Consider the following 23,913-nt stretch of genomic DNA (forward strand, 5'->3'; position numbering starts at 1 on the left):
TGTCCAATGATTTCCACATTCTGTTGGGTCACCTCTGTTTGGAATGGGCACAAATAGGGATCTCTTCCAATCAGTCAGCCAGATCGTTGTCTTCCAAATTTCTTGGCAGAGATGTGTGAGTGCCTCTTCTGGCGCTTCACTTTCTTGAAAGATTTCAATTTTTATTCTATCAATTCCTGGTGCCTTGTTCTTTGCCAATTACTTCAATGCACCTTGCACTTCCCTCTTCAGTAACATTGGCTCTTGATCATATGCTCCTTCTTGAAATGGTTGAACATTAACCATTTCCTTTTGGTACAGTGACTCTTTGTATTCCTTCCATCTTCTCTTGGTGCTTTCTGCATCATTCAATAATTTACTCAGAGAATCTTTCAATAACAAAATTTGAGGCCTGAATATTTTCTTCAGTTCCCTCAGCTTGAGGAATGCTGAGCATGTTATTCCTTTTTGGTTTTCTGATTCCAATCTTTGCACATCTTGTTGTAAACTTTGGGTTAATCTTCTCGAGCTATCTTTGAAATTTTCTGTTCGGCTCTTGGACCTCCTTATTTGTTCCATTTTCTTTAGCATCTCTACGCTGGAGAGCAAGTTTCAGTGTCTCCTCTGACATCCATTTTGACCTTTTCCTTCTTTCTTGTCTTCTCAATGACTTTTTGCTTCATGTATGATGTTCTTGATGCCATTCCGCAACTCTTCTGGTCTTCGGTCTTTAGTGTTTAATGTATCAAATCCGTTCTTTAGATGATCTCTAAATTCGGGTGAGATATATTAAAGGTCATATTTTGGCTCTTTTTGACTTGTTTTCATTTTTTTCAGCTTCTGTTTGAATTTGCATATGAGTAATTGATGGTGTTAAGGATATCTGGTAGCGTAGTGGTTACGAATGGGGCTGTGAACTACAAGGTCAGCAGTTCAAAACTACCAGTGGTTCCGCGGGAGAAAGATGAGGCATTCTGCTCCTGTAAAGATTTCCAGCCTCGGAAACCCAGTGCAGGGTCGCTATGAGTCAGACCCAACTCCATGGCACTTAACAACAACAACAACAACAACAATTGATGGTGTTACAATACCTTCCGGGTTCTTCCCTCTCCCTTCCCTTCAGCTCCATTTTGTCTGTTTCCCCGCCAAACTAAGCTGCAAGGGGCGTGGCTTAATAGGCAACATGGTTTTGGATAGGCCAGCAATCCCACCAGCAATGACGTGTGATCTCCTGATTTGGACCTATATAAGACCACTCCCTTCCTGTTGATCTCACTTCCTCTTTCTTTGCCTTTGCTCTCAGGCAGAAGCCTTCTTGCTGGTCTTCACCCGGAATAATCTCTAAAAGGGCCGTCTGGTGCTGTGCGGTGTGGTGGATGAACGATACCAGGTTGTTTTTTAGATGGTCTGTTCCACAGTCTGCTCCTGGCCTTGTTTTGACTATTGATATGGAGCTTTACCATTATCTCTTTCCACGAATGTAGTCAATTTGATTTCTATGTATTCCATCTGGTGAGGTCCATGTGTATAATCATCTCTTATGCTGTCTAAAGAAGGTATTTGAAATGAGCAAATCATTGATTTTGGAGAATTCTATCACCCGCATCATTTCTATCGCAAAGGCCATATATTCCAATGACTGATCCTTCTTGTTTGCTCCCAACCTTTGCATTCCAATCACCAGTAATGATCAATACAACTTGATTGCATGTTTGATCGGTTTCAGGTTGAAGAAGTTGGTAGAATTCTTCTATCTCATCCTCATTGGCTTTAGTGGTTGGTGCGTAAATTTGAATAATAATGGTATTAACTAGGCTTCCTTGTAGGTGAATGGATATTATCCTATCACAGACATTATTGTACCTCATGACTGATCTGGATATGTTCTTTTTGACAATTAATGCAACACCATTCCTCTTCAATTTGTCATTCCTGGCATAGTAAACCATGTGGTTGTCAGATTCAAAATGGCCAATAACCGAGCTCCTTAAGGACACCTTATTACTAGATTCTTATTCTCTGTACTTCAACCTTTCATTTCACACTCCTGTCTTTGGAACCAGTGCTGGGAAGGACTAGTTTGTGTCTGTCTTTGAGGGCAGGACCCCAGTCAGCACATTCTCTGATATCCTTCCTGGCACGGACATTATATGCATTCAGTCTGATGTGGTTGTGTGACGGGATGAGCAGATGAATTGTTCCAGTGTGTCTCTCTGTGTGCCTGTGCAGTATCTGCTTCCCTTCTTTTCTTCTCACCTCTGATTTAGATGGTGGCATCAAAAAGAAGCAGTTCTTGCCTGCCAGAGAACTATCTGTAAGGCGGAATCATTGTGACTCAGTTTGTATTTTAGACAATGGAGTGACAGTGTCTGATGCCTTCTAGTTATTTCTCTGAGTAAGCACCTTAACTTGATAAGTATTTGGTTTTGTAGGACATACTGAAAAGGGCTAAGAAAATAACTTTTTTTCTTCTCTCCTGTTTTTTTTTGTGTTTTTTTTTCCTTCTTAGTACTCCTTACTTGCCAACTATATCTCAAAAGAACACTTGGGTTTTCAGTAGGGTAATCACATAGTGTATTATCCAAACCAGAGTGCAAAAGAGCCCAGTGCTGACAGTTGTACCAGTATAATGGGCATAATCTGGAACATATGGTCACCTAGTTTAAGTCAAATGTGTGGTGGCAATTGAACAGAAAGATACAGGACAACTGCTTATGAAGACTCTAATGTGGAATGGGTTGCTGGTATGGTGCTGTGGGTTAATGTGCTGGACTGCAAGGTCGGTTTGAACCACAAGATTGGCCATTTAAGCTCACCAGTTGCTCCTCAGAAATCCTGTACAGGGTCTCTATGAGTCAGAAACAACTCGAAGGCAATTAACAACAACACTACCTTTGTCTTATTCAGTGACAGCAATGACAATCTAGTACCCTTTCTGCCCCTTTCCCCCATTTCACTTTCTGTGCTGACTGGCTAAGCCTACCAGGATGTATATCTGGGTTTCATTGTTCTCTTTTTCTTTCCTCCAGAGATCCTGAGGATCATTCAGTTGGACCTAGACCTCAAGTATAAGACCAACATCCGGGAGTTGTTTGAGGAGTTCGACAATTTCCTACCAAGCGCCGTCATTGGCATAGCCAGAGAGATGCAACCGGTGTACAGGTATGTTGTAGCTTCTCAGTCTCTCCCTTGCCACTCATGGCAGATAGGGATTTATCCTTGAGTGGTACAAATGGTTAACATGCTTGGCTGTGAACCGAAAGGAGAAATTTGAGGTCACCCAGAGACACCTGGTAAGAAAGTCCTGGTGTCCTGGTGATCTACTGCTATAAAAACGATTGAAAATCCTGTGGTGCACCGTTCTACTTTGACACACATGGGGTTAGCATGAGATGGAAATGATTCAGTGACACCTGGTTGGTTGCAGTCTTTTTTTGCATTTAATATCTTAGGAATGCATTTGTATTTATTGCTTATAATTCAAGAGTAAGGGCAGATAGATCTCCCAATTTATGTTTGCTACCTCATTAATTTGTGGGATTTTGTGACATTTTCCTTCTGGAAAGTCTTGTTGTCTTTGGTTGTTGGCTCTGGTTACATTCAGAGTTTTTAACTCTTGGGCTTTGTCTAATGGAGGAGATAACAGGATATAAATTTAACTTCCATCCTGGTGCTAAAGCTGACTTCTTTGGCCTCTGAGTCACCTAACCTATATGAGGGAGCTTAAAACATTTTGTGGAAAATTCCATGATTCCACAAACGTTTTGAAGCCCCATCATAGAAGTGAGGTTGGTTCTTAGTTCTTTTGTAAGGAGGTAGGAGCAGCACAGCCGCTTGGAACCACAGATGGACATTCCTTTACCCAGGTTAAAAAGCACATTCTGTATGATGTAGCATTTCATTGGTGTGTGCCATAGAGGAACTATGAACCAGGAGGCACGCTCAAGAATATTCTTTGCAGCATTATTTGTGGTAGCCAAAAATGGGATGCAACCGTTGTCCATAGACAGCCTAATGGATAAATAAATGGTGTTAGATTCATATAATGAATTTCTGTGTAGCATCAAAAATAAACAAACTGTAGCTATTGGTAATAAAGTTGTTGTTGTTAAGTGCTGTCGAGTCAGTTCAGACTCATAGTGACTCTATATAGGGTTTTCAAGACTTTTAAAATCTTTGTGGGAGCAGAAAGCCTCATCTTTTTCCCGGGGGTTTGAACCTTGTGGCTATCCTGTGGAGCCACCGCGGTCCCATTGTAATAAATAAGGAAAAATAATCCTTAGGGATGCATACACAAGTAGTAAATTGTAAGGAAAAGCAAGGAAATAGTGTTTCTAAATGTCAGCATGACAGTTACCTAGGGGGTGGAGGGTGGGGAGGAGACCAGGGTTAAGGGCTGCCTCTGGAGGGCTGCAGTACTGCTGGTTTGCCTTTATATCCTTTTGCATGTCATACATGTCAAATAACTAAACAACAACAACCACAAAAAGGCAGCACCTGCAGGCTTTTGGATGTGCTAACTCTTTCTCCTGTGTGTCAGAGCCAGAGCTGCCCCAGGTTGCTGAGATTTCACTGTGCAGCGGGCTGGCGTGGACTTTGTTCTCCTTATGGATTCCTCATGCTGACTCCCTGTGGACGCTTTTGGAGCCAGGCCCACTTGTTGGAGAGCTGCAGGGCACAGGCCACTAGTGACTCAAGGGCATACATTTCCCCTAAGAGGAAGGAGAAGAGGTGACAGCCACAGCTTGGTTGTGGTGATTTGCAAGACCCAGATCACATAACAGGAAATTCCTGTAAGGTCTCTGAATGAGCTGATAACTCCTGGGGCCTTACATAATCCTCTCACAAGTCACTGGGGCCTCTTACTCTAGGGGTGGGAGTGAGAGTGGGGAGTGGAGCCAGGCAGAAGTAACAGTGTGGGTGAAACAGCTGCCATTTGAACTTGTCCCTGTCTTCGTATCTCATTCCCACCATCATATAGTGTGTGTTACTTAAGTTTTGGGATTCTTGGTATCACAGCGGGAGATTGTGGAAGGGGCACTCAATCAAGAGCTGAAAGTCCTAGGTGAGCCTCTCACTTTGGCCACTGTCCCTGAGGCCTTGGTTTCCCCACCTGAGAATGGGAACAGGGGAGCTCAGGAACACTCTTCCCTAGTTCTGCAATTTTGTGATTCCAGTTTCTTCCAATGCCATTTCTTCATCATCTTTCCTCCTAGCCAAGGCTTCAAACTGGTTCCTTCCGGTTAGATCCCCCTGAGAGTTTGCAGTTCCACCTCAGATATACTGTATCTGGATCTACATTGGAACAGATCCCCAGGTGATTCCTATGTATATTGTTAAGGGCCCTCCAGTCAGTTCCACTCATACTGTATAAGGTTTCCTAGGAGATGCTGGTGAGCTTGAATACCAACCTTGCCATTTAAACCAGGACTCCATTCCTAAGGATACATAGAATTTAAGAGTCACCTGGGGATCTTGTTAAGTGTAGATTCCGATTTAGTATATCTGGGGTGGAAATGCAAATTCTCAGTGGGGCTCTAAGGGGTTCGAAGCCCTGCTTGAACTGAAGCTCCTTGGAGCTCTGTGAAGCCTGTGTGTTCCTGGGGTCTTTAAACCAGGCTCATTATTAAAGGGAGCTACAGCTCTGTAGCCTGTAAGCCCTGGTTAGAAATCTTCTCCTATAATACAAACAGAAACTTGGTTGGAATTTATATTATCTGTCGAGCTAGGATTTTATAAATCGTGAAACTCACTGCAATTCAATTGTCTGACCTTCTCAGAAGAAATCTCTGAAAGAGTTTTAAATTCCAAAAGAAATCAAGTTTTGCTCGCCTCAGAGTCTTTAATGAGCGCTCTGTGGCACGCGAGAGGCTAGACCTCTGCTGCAGGGCTGCGGGGTTTGAACACTCAGCATCAACAGAAATACAAATGCCTTGGTGTTCGCCCTCCCGCCTCACCTCCTCACCTCCTCCTCCCAGCTGAAATGTTTCTAAAGGCCTCTGATAATTAAGTCTGTGCCCTACTGACTCTGGGTAATTGTCTTTTAGTGTGTGCGGTCTCCTGCTGGAGCTGGGAATGGCCTGGTGCTGACTGGGGCCAGATAGGGAGCAAGAGTGTAGCTTTTTACCTTTTCTACAAGAAGCCTCCAGTGGCTGCGAAGCCCAGTGTTAGTTACCTGCATCTTTGGAGTCTGCACCTAAGGGAGAAAGCAGGCGGAGGAAAGGGTGGGGAGAGTGGGGGAGTAAAACAAATGTCTACAGAGCTGGTCCTTCCCATGAGCAGGCCCCCCAGCCCCTTTCTCCTTAGCTTGGTCAGGGGCTGGTGTAGTGGAGGGGGCTGCTATCTTAGGCACCTGCCCTGACTGGGCACCTTCCCTAAGCGTCTGTCTCATGGTCTACCAGGTCTGCTGATGTGGTGGAGCATGAGGCCGGGGAGTTGTTTTTGTTTTAATTTTTATGGTAAGTGGAATCTGCTGGCATCTATGAGAAGACAGAAAAAACAAAAACAACACGAAAGCAAAACTTGACTGGTTAACTTAGTGCATTTTGATCTGGAAGTTCACTAAGCAAGAATAAATTTGGGTTTCTCCAGCTGTGTTATTTATTTTTTTTATATATAATCACTGGTCTGACAGTTTCTCCACTTCAAAAGGGCATATATTAAGTCATTTTTATGGTGGCTTCCCCTGTATTGTGTGCCAGGGAATGTTAGAATGTTAGCCCCTTGGAGGGGTTGGGGAAGGAAGAATTCCCCACTGTGCATTTGACAAACAGGATTTTTTGTGTGTGGCTATCTCTCCCTCCAGCCCTCTGTCCCATACCCCCGACCACGCACACTGAAAGGACTATTTTCTGCAGAATGATACAGGAATAGTGCGATAGTGAGAGGAGAACCTGTACCTCTTTGGGTCTTTGTTAAGATCCTTTTTGGGGTCTTATGGAAATTGTGGAGCAGTGCTCATCCCTGTTGGAACATTGCCTTCCCCTTCCTTGACCTTCCTCTGCCTCTGTGTCAGGTAACTTGACCCCTAGACAGGTCATCATTGGTGGTTCAAGGTCACCCAGAGGTGCTTGGAAGAACCACCTGGTAATCTGCTTCCAGCCATTGACAATTCTCTGGAACACAGTTCTACTCTGATCCACATGGGGTTATCATGAGTCAGAATCAACGGAAAGACACTGCTTCTTACTACTGTAGGATAAGCAGCAGAGCCACCAACCTTTCCTGGGAAACCTAGACAGGGTGGCTGTGTGTTGGAACTGACTTGCTGGCAGGTAACAACAACATGAGGCCTTAAGATGGCATAGCCTCAGGCCACAGGTCTGCTGCGCCTGGAGTCAATGAGGGACAGTGTATTGTGTGCATTTGTGTGTTTGTGTTGCTTTTGGTCACTTTGTCCCAGAGCTACCTGAAGAGCTGGTGAATAGGGGCTTTGTTGGTGGGGGCAGGGGACTTCCGGTTTGATTCTCTCTTGGCTCCACAGGCCAGCTGTGTGCTGATTTGAGCCCAGACCCACCATGTGGTGGAAGCAACATGTTAATCCTGTCAGCCACTGATAACAAGCCACTGGGAAGGAATTTGCTTTTGTGGTATTTTAATTGTATTCATTCTTTCACCTTCTTCTTCTTGTTGTTAAGTGCCATCCAGTCGATTCTGACCCATAGTGACCCTGTATAGGGTTTCCAAGGAGCAGCTGGTGAGCTTGAACTGCCAACCCTGCAGTTCAAACGACTTTGCAGTCTGGCGCATTAACCCATAGCGCCACACCAGGACTCCTTGAATTTTCTTTATTGGTAAAACTTGTGCCAGCCAATCCTCTTTCCAGCTGCTTGGAATGAGAATTTACAGTTTAGCTGCAGACTGCCTTTTCTCAGTTCTAGGATCAGGGAAGGACTTTCAGGGGAGGGTAGAGCGGAAGTGAAGTGCCTCTCAGTAGCTGTGTGACTTTGGGTACATGTCTTGCCCTCTCTGAGCCTCATTTTTTTTTTAACATGAGAAATGAGATGATAACAGTATCTGACAGAGCTGATGTTATTGTTGCTAAGCGCTGTCAAGTTGATTCCAGCTCATAGGGAGCTTGTATAGAGTTTCCAAGGAACAGCTGGTGGGTTTGCTGACCTTGTGGTTTGCAGTTCTACAGCACCACACCAGGAGTCCTAGGCAGAGCTGGTGTTGTTCTTAAGTACCATGGAGTCAGTTCTGACTCATAGTCTGTACAGGGTTTCCGAGGCTGTACATCTTTACGGGAGCAGAATGCCTCACCTTTCTCCCATGGAACAGCTGGTAGTTTTGAACTGCCGACCTTGAGGTTAGCAGCCCGATTCGTAACCACTATGCTACCAGAGCTGGTGGGAGGATTAAATGACCCAGTTTGTTTATGTTGCCTGACACATAGCAGCATTCTGGGGAGTAATCATGGGAATGGTTATTTTATCCAGATTCCTAGCTCTGCCACTTACCAAGTTCTGTGGCCTTATGGAAGTCACTTACTCTCTGAGCCTCAGTTTCTTTATATGTAAAATTGGGGCCTCTGCGGTGCTGTGGGATAATGCATTGAACCGCAAGGTTGGCGGTTCAAATTCACCAGTCGCTCCTTGGAAACTCTATACAGGGTCGCTATGAGTTGTACAAATTGGAAGGCACTTAAACAACAAAAACTAACAGCATTGGAAGCACAGTGGCTTTGTAGGATAAGCACTGGACTAGGAACCCTAAGTCAGTAGTGTGAATCCACTAGGTGCTTCGTGGGAGAAAGATGAGGTGTTCTGCTCCCTCAAAGATTTACAGCCTCAAACCCTATGCAGGGTTGCTATGAGTTGGAAGCAACTCAAGTGTACTTCACAACAGTAACTAATGGCTTAGTGCTTATTTCTTTATTTCTGAGCATTTAAGTCTTTTTTTTTTTTTTTCTATCTTTGGGAAATTCCTTGCAATATTCGATGACAAAAGGATACTTTACTTCCCAGCCTTCTTGTAGCTAGCTAGCTAATATTATGCCCCCTTCTTCCTCCATTCCATGAGGAATCACCATCACAAATTTAGTATCTATCCAGACAAGTTTGGTGTGGCTCTGTTGGTTAATGCACTCGACTGCAAAGTCAATTTGATCTGTAAGGTCAGTGGTTCAAGCTCACCAGCTCCTCAGACACCCTATACAGGGGGCCTATGGGTAGGAACTGACTCAACGGCACTTAACAACAACAATTCTGTACCTTAGACAATTTCAAGTATTTGTAAAACTGAAACTGATGGTATACAGGGAGAAAATTACAGTATTGCAGAGAGGGAAATTTTTTATAGATCTAGTATATTGGAACCTACTCTATGGCACTTAACAACAACAAATGTATTGGAGTTGGTTGTTGTTGGTGGTGTGCTGTGGAATCGGTTCTGACTCATAGCAACCCTGTATGGAGTTTCTGAGGCTATAAATCTTTACAGAAGCAGAAAGCTTCACATCTCTCACGGAACAGCTGGTAGTTTCAAACAGCTGACCTTGTGGTTAGCAGCCTGACTTATAACCACTATGCTACTGTAACTGTGTGCCGTAGAGTTGGTTCTGACTCATAGCTACCCTGTACAGGGTTTCCAAGGCTGTAAGTCTTTACAGGAGCAGAACACCTCATCTTTGTCTTGCAGAACAACTGGTAGTTTCAAACTGCTGACTTGTAGTTCACAGCCTGATTCGTACCACTATGCTACCAGAGCTCCTTACTAGAGCTCCTTTTATTTGTATGCATTTAAATAAAATTTAAAAAGTAATACTTTTTCATTAAAAATTCAAATAGTATACAAGGATAGGCTATGACATAAAAATAAAAGTTGCTCTTCTTCTAGTATATGCAACCTCAGTTCTCAGAAGTAAGCACTGTTAACAGTTTCCCATTTTCCAGAAGATGTGTACAGATTTAGCAGTGTGTATATAGAATCCTGGAGTCCTGGTGTGGCGCCATAGGATAAGCACTCAACCTCAAGGTCAGTTTGAACCTCAAGGTCGATGGTTCAGACTCACTAGCTTCTCCTCAGAAACCCTATACAGGGTCACTGTGAGTCTGAGCCGACTTGATGGCACTTAGCAATAATAAGAACAATAGCATACAGAGTCCTGATGTGACATTGTAGGGTAAGCACTGGGCTGCTAACCAGAAGGGTGGCAGTGTGAACCCACCAGTCTATTTAGAAATAGGGTCACTATGAGTCAGAACTCACTCAAACCACACCACCAACAACAAAAAATACATGTAAATGGACTCATCATTACATATCCTGTGCATGTCTTTGTTTTTGCATGCTTTACAGTATATCTTGGATATCCTTTTAAACTAACTCAGTGTTCCTTTGTTAAGCATTGCTAGTCTCATTGTTGTTTTTGTTGTTAGTCTGTGCTGTTGACTCTGTTCCCACTCATAGCAACCCTGTTTCTGAGGAGCCACTGGTGAGTTTGAACAGCAAACTTTCTGGTTAGCAGTACAGTGGTGATTTGTAATGCCACACTGCTAGGCTCCTAATAACGCTTTATCATGGAAAACTTCCAAGAATATGAAAACTTCAGTAGTATACACAATTGTATGGTAAACTCCATTACCCAGAATGGGGCTTCCTGGTGTGGTGCTGTAGGGTAACTACTGGACTGTTAACCACAGGTTTGGAGGTTCAAACCCAGCAGTCACTTCTCAGAAACCCTATATAGGGTCCCTGTGTGCAGAAAGCTACTTGGTAACACTTAACAACAACAACACTCATTATTTGTTCTTGTTGTTAGGTGCCATACAGTCAGTTCCAACTCACAGCCACCCTATATACAATAGAACAAAACACTGCCCTGTCCTGCACCATCCACACAATTGTTGTTAAGCTTGAGCCCATTGCTGATGCCATTGTGAAAGTCCATTTTATTGGGAGTCTTCCTGCTTTTTGCTAAACCTCCACTTTACCAAATATAATGTTCTGCAGGGACTAGTCGCTCATGATGATATGTCTGAAGTATGTGAGATGAAATCTTGCCATGCTGGCTTCTAGGGGCAAGTTCTGGCTGAATTTCCACCACAGATTTGTTTGTTCTTCTGTCTGCCCATGATACTTTTAGTATTTTTCTCCAATACCATAACTCAAATGCATCCACTCTTCTGCAGTCTTCCTTATTCTTTGTCTATCTTTAATGTGCATATGAGATTATTGAAAATATTAAAAGTTGAGGCTTGAATTTTTTTCTTCAGTTTTTCCAGCTTGAGAATGTTGAGCGTACTCTTCTAACTCCAGGTCTTTGTACATTTCATTATAATATTTGACTTTGTCTTCTCTAGCTGCCCTTTGAAATTTTCTATTCAGCTGTTTTACTTCCTCATTTATTCCATTTGCTCTAGCATTCTACACTGGAGAGCAAATTTCAGAGTCTCTTCCGACATCATATTTGGTCTTTTTCTTCTTTCTTGTCTTCTTAATGGCCTTCTGCTTTCTTCCTGTATGATGTTATTGTTGTCATTCCACAACTGTGATGGTCTTCAGTCATTAGTGTCTAATGCATCAGATCTGTTCTTGAGATGATCTCTACATTCATGTGGAATATGATCAAGCTCTTATTTTGGCTCTTGTGGACTTGTTTTAATTTTCTTCAGCTTCAGCCTGAACTTGCACATGAGCAATTGACTTCCATAGTCTGCCCCTGGCCTGGTTTTGACTGATGATGTGGAACTTTTCCACCTGTCCCTTTCCTCAGATGTAGTCATTTTGGTTTCTGTGTATTTCCATCTGATGAGATCCATGTATATACTTGTCTTTTAGGTTGTTTTAAAAAGGTATTTGCAATGAACGAGTCATTATCTTGCAAAATTCTATCATGTGATCTCCAGTATCATTTCTATCACCAAGGCCATATTTTCTAAGTATTGATCCTTCCTGTTTGCTTCCAACCTTTGTGTTCCAATCACCAGTAATTATCAATATATTTTGATTTCATGTTTTATCAATTTTAGACTGTAGAAGTTGATTGTTGTTGTTGTTGTTAAGTGCCGTCGAGTCGGTTTCGACCCATAGCGACCCTGAATAGGGTTTCCGAGGCTGTAAATCTTTACGGGAGCAGATCGCCTCATCTTTCTCCCGCGGAGCAGCTGGTAGTTTCGAACTGCTGACCTTGCGGTTTGCAGCCCGATTCGTAACCACTACGCTACCAGAGCTCCCATCATCATTGACTTGAGAGGTTGGTTCATAAATTTGAATTTGAATAATAGTGGTTTTAAGTGATCTTCATTGTTGTTGTGTTGTTAGATGCCATTGAGTCAGGACTAACTCATATCCACCCTATGCACTACAGAATGAAGCACTTGCCTGGTCCTAGGCCAATGTCACAATTGTTGCTACACTTGAGCCAATTGATGCTGCCACTTTACCAATCCATCTCACTGAGGGTCTTCCTCTTTTTCTCTGACCCTCCACCTTACCAAACATGATATCCTTCTCCAGTGACTGGTCCCTCCTGACAATATGTCTGAAGTATGAGAGACGAAGTTTGGCCATCCTGGCCTCCAAGGAGCACTCTGGCTGCACTTCTTCCAACACAGATCTGTTAGGTCTTTTAGCACCCCATGGCACTTTCAATATTCTCCTCCAAAACCATAACTCAAAAACATCAATTCTTCTACGGTCTTCCTTATTCACTGTCCAGCTTTTGCATGCATATGAGGTTATTGAAAATACCGTGGCTTGGGTCAGGCGCACCTTAGTCCTCAAGCTGACATCTTTGCTCTTCAACACTTTAAATAGGTCTTGTGAAGCAGATTTACCCAATGCAAATTGGTCTGATTACTTGACTGCAGCTTCTATGAGTGTTGATAGTTGATCCAAGACGAATGAAATCCTTAACAACTTCAATCTTTTCTCCGTGGATAAGAATGTTGTTTATTGGTCCAGTGGTGAGGATTTTTGTTTTCTTTACAGTGAGAAGTAATCCATACCAAAGGTTGTGCTCTTTGATCTTCATCAGTAAATATTTTAAGTCCTCTTCACTTTCAGCAAGCAAGGTTGTATCATCTGCATATCGCAGGTTTTTAATGAGTCTTCCTCCAATCTGGATGCCATGTTTTTCTTCATAGAATCCAGCATCTCAGATTATTTGCTCAGCATACAGGTTGAATAAGTATGGTGAAAGAATATAACCCTGTCACACACCTTTCTTAATTTTAGACCACTCAGTGTTCCCATGTTCAAACAACTGCCTCTTGATCCATGTACAGATTCCTCATGAGCACAATTAAGTGTTCCAAATACTCATACTTTGCAATGTTGTCAGTAGCTTGTCATGATCCACACAATTGAAAGCCTTTGTGTAGTCAATAAAGCATAGGTAATCATTTTTCTGATGTTCTCTGCTTTCAGCCAACATCCATCGGACATCAACAATGATATCCCTCATTCCACAGCCTCTTCTGAATCTGGCTTGAACCTCTGAAAGTTCTCTGTCAATGTATGCTTGCAGCCGTTTCTGTATTACCTTTAGTAAAACTTCACTTGCATGGGATATCAAAGAGATTGTCCGATGATTTCCTTATTCCATTGGGTCACCTCTTTTTGGAATGGGCACAAATGCCGGTCTCTTCCAATCATTCGGCTAGATAGTTGTCTTCCAGATATCTTGGCATAGATGAGTGAGTGCCTCCAGTGCCACCTAACTTGCTTGAAAGATTTCTATTTTGATTCCATCAATTCCTGGTTCCTTGTTCTTTGCCAATTCCTTTAATGCACCTTGGATTTCTTCCTTCAGTAGCATTGACTCTTGATCATATGCTACCTCTTGATCTTCTTTGTAGATGTATGTATATTACCCTATCACAGATCTTGAAATGTTCTTTTTGATGATGAATATGACACCATTCCTCTTCAAGTTGTCATTCCCAGCATAGTAGACGATCAAAATATCAGAATCAAAATGGCCAGTACCAGTCCATGTCAGCTCACTAATGCCTAGGATATTGGTATTTATGCATTGAATTTCATTTTTGACAACTTCTAATTTTTCTAGATTCATACTTCATACATTCCATGTTTCAGTTATTAATGGTCGTTTCTCCCTATTTTGAATTGTGCCCCATCAGTAAATGAAGGTCCCCAAAGCTTTACTCCATTCTTGTCATCACAATCAACTCTACTTTGAGGAGACAGCTCTTCCCCAGTCATATTATGAGTGCCTTCCAACCTGAAGAGCTCATCTTCTGCCACTATATCTGGCAATATACTTGTGTTCTACATCATGTTTCAGTATTCAGTATTCTGGTGCTTTCTGACAGTGTGTTCCACTGCTATTCATAAGGCTTTCATGGTTAAACATTGTGAAATAGTCTACCTTTCCTTCTTCCTAGTCTGTCTTAGTTTAGAAGCTCAGCTGAAACCCGACCACCAAGGGTGACCCTGCTGATATTTAAAAATTTGGTGTCATATCTTCCAGCATCGTAGCAATACGCAAGCCACCAAAGAACAATGAACTGATAGACAAGTAGTGGAAACACCCATTATGGAGCTCTGAGAATTATCAACCCTTAGTTAATCTTGTTTCCATGAGCCATCGTAGTGTAGTGGGTTACAGTTGCGCTGCTAACCACAAGCTCAGAAGCTTGACTCTATCAGCCTCCCCATGAGAGAAAGATAAAGCTTTCTTCTCCTGTAAAGATTTACAGCCTGGGAAATCCCGCATAGGTTCGCTGTGAGTCAGAACCGACTCCACAACACACAACCACCAACACCAGTCTTATTTAATTTCTACTCCTACCCACTTTTCTTCCCTGTCCCCATTATTTTAAAGCAAGTCCCACTCATCATGCTGTTTCATCTGTAAATATTTTAGTATGCCTCTTTAAACTTATGTTATTTTTTTATCTTTTTTGATTCTTTTTAAAAATCCTCTCTGCTGTTGCTGGGTTTGGAGCTGGGGTGCATTGTGTGACTCATAGTGTCATTTTGTGTTCAGATTCCTCGTTCTGAAGCTGGCTGAGATGTGGGAGGAAAATAGACAGACGCCACTTTAACATCTAGCCAACCAGCCAACCAGCATGTTCCATGTCCCTCCAAGTTGTATCTTGTCAGGATGTTGATGTAACAGTCACGGCTGGAAGGCTCTCTGCCTGATAAAAATTCAGGTCCATTGTTCAGTAGGCATGAAGCTCTGCTTTATAAGAGAGCCTTACTCCCACCATCACTCAGGATGAATAAATGGACCACTTGAAAATGAAAGGGATTAGATCCTCTTCTTCCTTCTGACACCAAAGAACGAATATCTTGGTTCCTGTTCTCATGTTATATTGAAAAAAAAAAAAAATTTAACCAAGATTCAAACTGTCAGTTTGCATTAGAGTTAAACCTCAAAGAGAGAAAAGCCCACTACCTTTTTACAGAGAGAAGGGTGAAAAGCTCAGTATTCCTTCTCTCTCTAGGAATCAGGAGTCTGGGCTCACTGGTTTTACACAGCCCGTGCAACCCCTAACTGAAAGGCAGGAAGGCAGTGCCTCCCGGAATTGCTAATAAAAGGGGAGAGAAATACTTGCCCAAGGGTAGAAATAAAAATGTTTACAATGAGGTTCTTTTTTAATGACATCAGTGGGAAAATGTATTTATAAAGGTAAAGGCAGGATGCAGAAGAACTCAGGTGGGTTGTGTTACTGTGGATATGTGACTGTTTCATCCCCCAGGACTGTGTCTCACCTAGGTAAGGTATGAGCATCCGATGCCATCAAAGGCTATGGGACGAATGTGGGGTTGCCAAGATCTGAGTGTTCAGTTATTTTGTCTTGTTGTACATCCTGAGTCTTTGGGCGCTACAGAATCAATAAATGAGATCTACCGCCTAGTACCCAAACACGTGTCTCTTGATAGAATGTGTGAGAAAATGAATGAGTGTGTGGAGTGAGACCAGTTTAGCTGTTCTTTTTAAGCTGTGTGGACTGACTGTTGAGCACTTAGTACAGACTGATTGATTAAGTAGAGGTGTTTGAGCTGCCAGCAAGTTGACCCTGACTCATCGTGCCCTCATGCACAGTGGAACAAAATGCTGCCCAGTCCTGCATGAAGGAACAGATGTTTTCTCACATGATGTTCTCTCCTCAGTGTGTTGGCTAGCAATTAAGAAAGGGACCATAATTTCCATCACTGGTAGGTGCTCTTAGATAAATTTGTTTTCAGTATATATATATAGTTCTCTTTTTAAAGACAATCCATGAGAAACATTGTGATTCCCAATTTTTATTGGATTCGTGACTGTGAATCACAGGAAGAGGTGCTTTGAGGAATTAGGAAGCAGAGAATGTGGTTCCTGCTTTCAATGAGGTTATAATGTGTGGGAGATGGGGCTGATAGAATAAGGACACAAATGCCAAAGATGCAAACATCCATTTAGTATTGTGGAAGAGACACAGAGATATTTTACTACAGGATATGCAAACTTCACTGTGTGGCTGACCTAGTATTCAGTTTTGCCATTCTGCTGTCAAAATTCTAAAAAACGTGTGTGTCATGTTGCTCTCCTCTGAAGGGCTTCCTGCCCTGAAGGCTTAGCTCTGTGTCAAAATCAGGACACTCACTCAACAGGCATTGGCTGAGGACCTGGCTATGCTGTGGAGAGCAACTTGATCCCACCCAGGTCTTCTAGGAACTTACAACCTAGTCAGTGGGACCACTTCCCCAGACCCTTCCCCTGGGAAGGTGGGCCTGGGCAGGTGCTACACTGAGGCACAGCAAAGGATGGTGGGCAGTGAAAGTCTGTCTCTTAGGCTTTGCTGCCAGCTGTTTGTGTTGCCAAATAAAAATCTTATTGAGAGAAACTCATTTGCAACCGGGCAGCAAAAAAAAGAGAGACGAGAGACTTGTGTATAAATATCTTCCTGGGGGGAAGGGGCAGGGGAGGGGGACACAACAGAAACTAAGTAACAAGAATTGAATCACAGTAGTATATGTACAAGAGGGACCTTCTTTGACAGACAGTGTGTGGAAAAGACTTACTTAAGCATGATCAGCTGTGTGAGGGGAATTTCAGTATGGCTCATGACTACCTTGGGAACACATTTCAGCTGCACGGCTGCGTTGCTCTAGGTGACTAAGTGTAATATGGATTCAGTTCCCAGGTCCTTCGCCTCCAGGTTAGCAGAATTGGCTATTTCAAGAGTATCAAGTTTTAAAACTGAGCATTATCTTGAAATGAACATCATACCTTCTACTCCTGCATTGCGTTAATTCTTTAAATGCCATTGGTTCTAGAGAACCCATGGTCTTCTGTTTTGGGGGTGGTAGGACCAGCCTCCAACATCAAGGAGCTGTCTCTCTAGGAATATTTTGACCCAGAAACCTAGTCTTCCCAGTTGCCCCAGTCTTTGGGATTTTTCTATCGCGATTTGTTAAATAAACCCCGGTGGTGTAAAGGTTAAGCTTTCAGCTGCTAACTGAAAAGTCGGCTATGTGAACCCACCCAGTTATTTTATGGGAGAAAGACCTGATCATTTGCTCCCTTAAAAGATTGTTGTTGTTAAGTACCATGGAGTTGGTTCCAACTCAGAGTGATTCTGCACAGGGTTTCCGAGGCTGTAAATCTTTTCGGGAGCAGAACGCCTCATCTTTCTTCTGCAGAACCACTGGTAGTTTAGAACTGCTGACCTTGAGGTTGGCAGCCCGACTCGTAACCACTACACTATTACCTCCTAGGAAACTCTATGGGGCAGTCCTTATCTGTCGCATGGGGCCACTGTGAACTGGAATTGACTGGACATCACATAGCAGCAACAGTTACGTTTGTAAAAGAGGAAGCTTAGTTAGGAGCCAGAATTCCTTAGTATTATAATGATTTGCCTGGACTTTTGCTCTGTCTCCACCTCTGAAGATGAACCCTTATTAGGGGGCTAGCTGATCCTGATGGACTTCCAGAAATGTGAAGTCCAGGCAGCGCTCCCAGGACCTCATTACTGCCCATGGCTGTGGAGGGAAGTGTCAAGGCATTCATTGGATTCTCTGGGCCTGCAAGGAAGCACCACCTCTTTTAATAAAATGAAGCCTAGAATCTGCGTGGACAATAACGAGAAACCCTTGCCCTATCTCCTAAGACCATTCTATCTCAATTGGCTCAAGGATCATGAATTTGGAACTGTGAAGAAAACAATATAATCCAAGCAGGCTACATGCCCCTGTAGGGAACAAGACTTTCATGTTTGTAATAATGTAATTCAGTTCATTGGTATTCAGCTTTCAGAGTCAGCCTGGAAGGTAGTATCTAAAGTAGGTAAAGGCATCAAGATAAATTATATTATTTAGAAGCAATAACCAGCATGGTGGGGAGGCAGCCCCATTTCTTCCATCTGTCCCTAATGACCAAGAAACAGGGTTTGGCAGGACAGCCAAGTGTGATCTTGTTCTGCAGGTCACCTTTCATACCTCCTTTCAGCAGCCTTCAAAAGTTAAAGCTATCAGACAGAGGAGCAAGCAGTGCACTTCTGTATAAAAGGAGCAGAGACTCCTTAAGGCTATTTTGGTACAGAGGAGACTAAGGCAGGGACAGGGAAGGAGGAGCTCTGTGATCAGCTTCGCTGGCAGCACCTGAGATGGATGCTCTTGACTGGATTGCTGGTGATGAGCTGTGAGTGCAAGTCTTGCCAGCTGCCGGCACACACCAGACCAGAGGAGACACACTCCTAAACCACATGCCGTATCATATGAGTGAGTGCATGGAGATGGGCGGGCATTTTACACAGTTTCTAAAATGAGAGAACATCTGATTATTAGACTCTCACAAGAAAAGGCAATGGAGTATATTGTAACAGGTACAAGAAGATGATAGCTGAGATTCAGATACTCAGGATACAGGTAGCCTGTAGCAGTTTGAATCTGGGGTAAATACTTCCAGGAAGTAGTAGAAGTATTTGAAGACTTAAAAATATGTTGTGAAAGCGATGACATGGACAGATGGAATGGCTGGAGACACTGGACTTGTGGAGGGAGAGGGGCTGTGTGCTGATGGTCGGGGGCAGACCTGTGGGGTGTACCCGTTGGTTATTTGATGATGCATGGAGGGGATTGTAATCATTGCAATGAAACAGAACACAACAGGATGAATATAAAACTGATGTGCTACCTTGTAAACCTACATAATTCACAATAAAAATTAAAAACAAAAACAAAAACATGCTGTGGCCCCTCTAAGACTGAAACTCAAAGGGAACACACGAACAGGCATGTAAGCTTGCTAATAACAACGTTGGTCTACTGATGAGTGGAAGAGGGGGGAAGGCAGCAATGGAAAAATGGGCTGAGTTCAACCACGTTCCACAGACTCCCATTGACCTGGAGATGAGAGAGAGAAGAGGAAGGGCTTATTGGTCCTAAGTGTGGTGAGACCTGGGGACACCTGAGCCCATGGACAAGGACATAGCCACTGAGGGCTGAGCTGAGAGTGAAGCACCCAGCTGGTATGAAGTGCGGGGAGCTGCACAAGAACACCCAAACTTGCAGATAGTACCCATTTGACCTAGCCTTGATGGCTTGATGATCAGAACTTGACTAGAGGACAATTAAAAAAAATTTTTTTTAAGGAAACAAGGGTAAATTGCTACAATTTGATGAACATGACCTATATTAATGGAGGTTGTTGTTGTTGTTGTTGTTAAGTGCCGTCGAGTCGGTTCCGACCCATAGCGACCCTTGTACAGGGTTTCCGAGGGTGTAAATCTTTACGGGAGTAGAAAGCCTCATCTTTCTCCCGCGGAGCGCCTGGTAGTTTCGAACCGCTGACCTTAAGGTTCGCAGCCCGATTCGTAACCACTACGCTAGCAGAGTTCCTTATTAATGGAGGTAGTAGCTCAAAATACCAACAGAGAAGAAAGGAGTCTTCACATCAAGTATCAATGCTATCCACTCGTATACAGTGTAGATAGGGACGGGCAACTTAGACATTAGCTACCTAAAATGAGGGGCCGATAAAGGCATGCGTGACTGGCTTACAAGGCTTCAAGAGGAAGTTTAGTTTAAGAGCATGTGAGGGAAGGTAGAGTCCCCACTGAATAGTTTTCATCTTGTCTAGATGGGTCTGGTTAAAAGATATGGGTATACGATTCTTATGATTCAATAGTGAGTAATTGTTATCATGACTAATTGCAACTGTCACAATTGTAAAGGTAGACATTTTGTAACAAAAATGGGGGAGTAGTTAATCTTACAGTCCAGAAACAGAGAACCTTAGGACCATCAAGGAAGAAGAGCACAAGCTGAATGTGAGACTTTATCCAGAGAAGCAGCAACACCAGAGATGGAGTTGAGAGAACAGCTGAGGACTCTAGATTCATGGAAACAAAGGGACTAAGTTGTTAATGCAAAAATTCCTGATTTTAAAGTACCGTTGGCCCTTCAACAATGTGGGGTTTAAGGGACTGATCTTCTACGCAGTCAGAAATACATGGAACTCGTCTATCACTATTTGTAAAAGTAGCAGTCCTGATGATGCAATGGTTACTATTGATCCTCGAACAGCACGAGTTTGAAATATGCGGGCCCACTTAGTACTTTTTTTCTGTTGCTATTGTGGTAAGCTCAAGTATTGGGGGTATTTGCTTAAAATGCCAATCTCTGGAGAAGTACATTATGCTTTGTAAAGTAGAAGGTCAGGGAATCAAGAAGAACCTCAACAAGATAGACTAGCACAGTGGCTGTAGCAATGGGTTCAGATACAGCAAGAATTGTGAGAATGGTGCAGGACTGGGCCGTGGTCAGTTCTGGTTTGCGTAGGGTCCTGTCGATTGACACCAACTCACTGGCACCTCACAGCAACAAAAATATGAGCCTGAATCAGCTCGACAACACACAATAAAACTCTTTCCTTATACTTGTTATCAGGATTCTCAACTAAGACCCCTGGGCATCCCAACACCTGCCAGAATTAGGAGCAGAAATAAAAAGGAAAAAGGGTTATTGAGGAAAAAATAAAAACCTGGCCAAATGCTCTGTCACTCATTCTGGGTATTCAGAAGATTTTGGTTTCTGGTCCTTGAGTGCTGACACCAACAGTATTCTGTTTGCACGCAAACTTTGTTTCTCTTAGGTTTTTATTGGGAATTTAAAATGCCATAAAAAGTTTTCTAACTTCAGCCTTGCCTAATAATAAAATGTCTAGGCTAAGCATAATTCCTGTACTGAAATGTAATTTTGGAAGAAAAAGAAAACTCCTGTGCCCAGATTTGCTGTTCATTGGTGCCCACAATTACTTTAATATGGCTAAGAGCATCTTTAAATGAGTTCAGTGTCTGAAGATGCTTTTAGGAGGTCGAAGGCCTAGACTGTAAGGATGGGAGGGATCCAGAGAAGGATGAGGCCTGAAAGTGAGACATCAACTGTGTGTTCACAGCTCCTCAGATCACTGTTCTGTCTCTTAAGTTCATCCTTAGAAGCCAGTCTAGACTGGACCAATGGTCCAATGTGTGCACAGACACAAGTTCCAGGCCTCCCTGCCTGCTCAGGAAGGGTGCCAAGGACCTTGATGATGACCTACCAGGGGACTTTTCTCCTTGTTCTTCCAAATGCCCTTTTTTCAGTAAAGTACTGTTATGATGCTGTGTCTTAATGCACTGGACTGCAAGGTCGGTTTGACCTGCAAGGTCCTCAGTTCAAGCTCACCAGCCATTCCTCAGAAACCTTATACAGGGTCGCTGTGAGTTGGAACTGATTCCAAGGCACTTAACAACAACAATAGAAAACCAAGTTTTCTTGGTTTTCTTGGTTTCCAGGTTTCCAGGTAGCATTCTTGTAACTTTTCATAAGGTGTGTTTTGTGAACTGAGGAAATTCCTTCTATAACAAAAGAGGGGGCATAAAACCTGAAGGAAAGAAGGGAGAGAATATTAGACCCCACCACTTGGAATCAGTTTTTTAGATCTGCCTGCCTGTAATAAGTCAAGGTAAACATGAAAATGGTCCTGTGTACAGAATGGGTCTGGTCACTGATGATTTGTTTAAACAACAACATTTTTTGGACTGAAAGGGGGTATGCTATTAATAATTATTCTAGGACAACATGTGTTGAAAAGGATCATCCTAGGCAAACCAAGGATGGATGATCACCCTAGCCTTGATGTGGCACAGCAGGGACGGGAGGAGGTGAAAGAGCTGGGTGGGAGATGACAAAGGGGAAAGAACCCTTGAAAAGCTGAGGTGTTTATATTGCTGAGACAGGCAGTATCAACTATTGGAAGCAGGAGGGGAGTGCTGAACCAGTCTTGGGCTGATTTTGACTTTTAACTGGATCCTTTCTTTAGAAATGAATCTTACCTCAGCCACCTCCCTATCCCCTAACCCCCATCTCCTGCTAGTCCAGGCCAGCTCATGGGCTGTAATTTGGGCCTGAGTTAAATTCTCTCTCTCTCCTTCTTTCTAAAAAAAAAAAAAATATTGTAAATTGAGTGAAGGCTTACAGACAAGATCATTAGTTTTACACTCAAGAAATCATACACTTAGTTTCATCCCAATGATTGCCATCCCCTCCATGCAACAAGTTATCCAGCTTTCTCCCTCTGGTTCCTATTTCCATTCCACCCACCTTCCCAGCCCTTTTCAACTTTGTCCTTAGATAAATGTTACCCCTTTGACTGTGACTAGTTGACCATTCCATGGTGAGCATACCTTACTAGTGTTGTCCCTCCTATGTACCTATCTATTGCTTGGCTGATAATTGAGCCATGAGGGTGAGTTCCTTCCCAGACCTGAAAGGTGACCTAGGAGCATAGTCTTGGGTTCTTCTATGCTTTTTCTGACCTGTAAGCCCAGTTATTCTTCATAATCTTAAGTTTTAGTCTGCATTTCCTCCCATTCTATCCAGAACCTTCTAATGTGATCCCTTTCAGAGCAGTTGGTAGTGGTAGCCAGATATCATCTAGCTCTTCTGGTCTCAGAGTCATGGAAATTGATGTTCACCTGGTCCATTCATTGGACTAATTGATTCCCAGCATTTTCAATTCTCATCACTCTTTTTTTCTTCTACACATGGAGAGAACAATAGTTGCACCTTACATAACTATAGACCTTCTCTTATTTTGTGATAAGAGAAATCTTATCACAAAATGCTTCTAGATTAATTTGCTAATTATGATGAATTATTGGGATTTGGTCATAATTCCATATAGAAGAAGTCAAGAGAAGGAAGACACAAGGCAACTGCTTCTCAAAGGTGTAAATGTTTTTTTTCCCCACTATTGTTTCTGGTTGGGCTGAAAAATTCCCAAGAGTTGTTCTTATTGTGCATTAACTACCTACCCATCTGAATTTCACTGAGACTGAAATATTTCATCCTGTGACTGTAAAAAGCATGACTTACATACTTCTGTACACTCCAGAGGACCCAGAGAGTCCTTGCAAAGAGCACTGTACTCCCCAGACATGGTGCAGACAGGACTCAGAAAATGTTACCTTATACTGTCTGAGTCTGTGTGTGTCTAGAAGAGAAATCTCCAAAAACTGGATGTGAGAGGGTCCCTCATTTGGCAGAAATCAGCAAGGGTTGTGGATAAAGGCAGACTAGCCCAGGCAACTCTGGAAGAGGAATGGAATGACAATTCAGAATTCTACTGTGGATTTATGGAGTCCTGATGTGGTGCTGTAGGATAGGTACTGGACTGCTAATGCAAGGTTGGTGGTTCAAATCCATCAGCTGTTCGTTGGAAATACTATACAAAGTCACTATGAGTTGGAACCAACTCCATGGCACTTAACAATAACAACTGTGGATTTCACCAAAGTGGCCTGGTCCTAGGATTATCCATAATGAAGAAGCTCTTAGGAAATTCACAGGAGCTGGGTCTCAGTCCTAAGAACATTTTGTTTTCTCATTTCAGCACATCTGAGGTCATCCAAGCTAACTTGGTTATTCTAACAGCTCAGTGTTCATTCATTAAGAATTCCACAGATGCTTGTTGAAGGGCCTACTATGTAT

At 42.9% G+C, this 23,913-nt stretch overlaps 1 protein-coding gene across 1 annotated transcript in view; it reads left to right on the top strand.

Moving 5' to 3' along the window:
• Window positions 1-23,913, top strand: part of XXYLT1 (xyloside xylosyltransferase 1) — a 288,436-nt gene that overhangs the window by 152,845 nt on the left and 111,678 nt on the right. Inside the window, exon 3 of the mRNA XM_006873127.1 lies at window positions 3,009-3,141. Coding sequence (XP_006873189.1) covers window positions 3,009-3,141 — 133 coding nt within the window. The remainder of the gene's footprint in view (window positions 1-3,008; window positions 3,142-23,913) is intronic.

This window comes from Chrysochloris asiatica, unplaced genomic scaffold (genome assembly GCF_000296735.1).
Source record: "Chrysochloris asiatica unplaced genomic scaffold, ChrAsi1.0 scaffold00224, whole genome shotgun sequence".
In the NCBI taxonomy this organism is placed as follows: Eukaryota; Metazoa; Chordata; class Mammalia; order Afrosoricida; family Chrysochloridae; genus Chrysochloris; species Chrysochloris asiatica.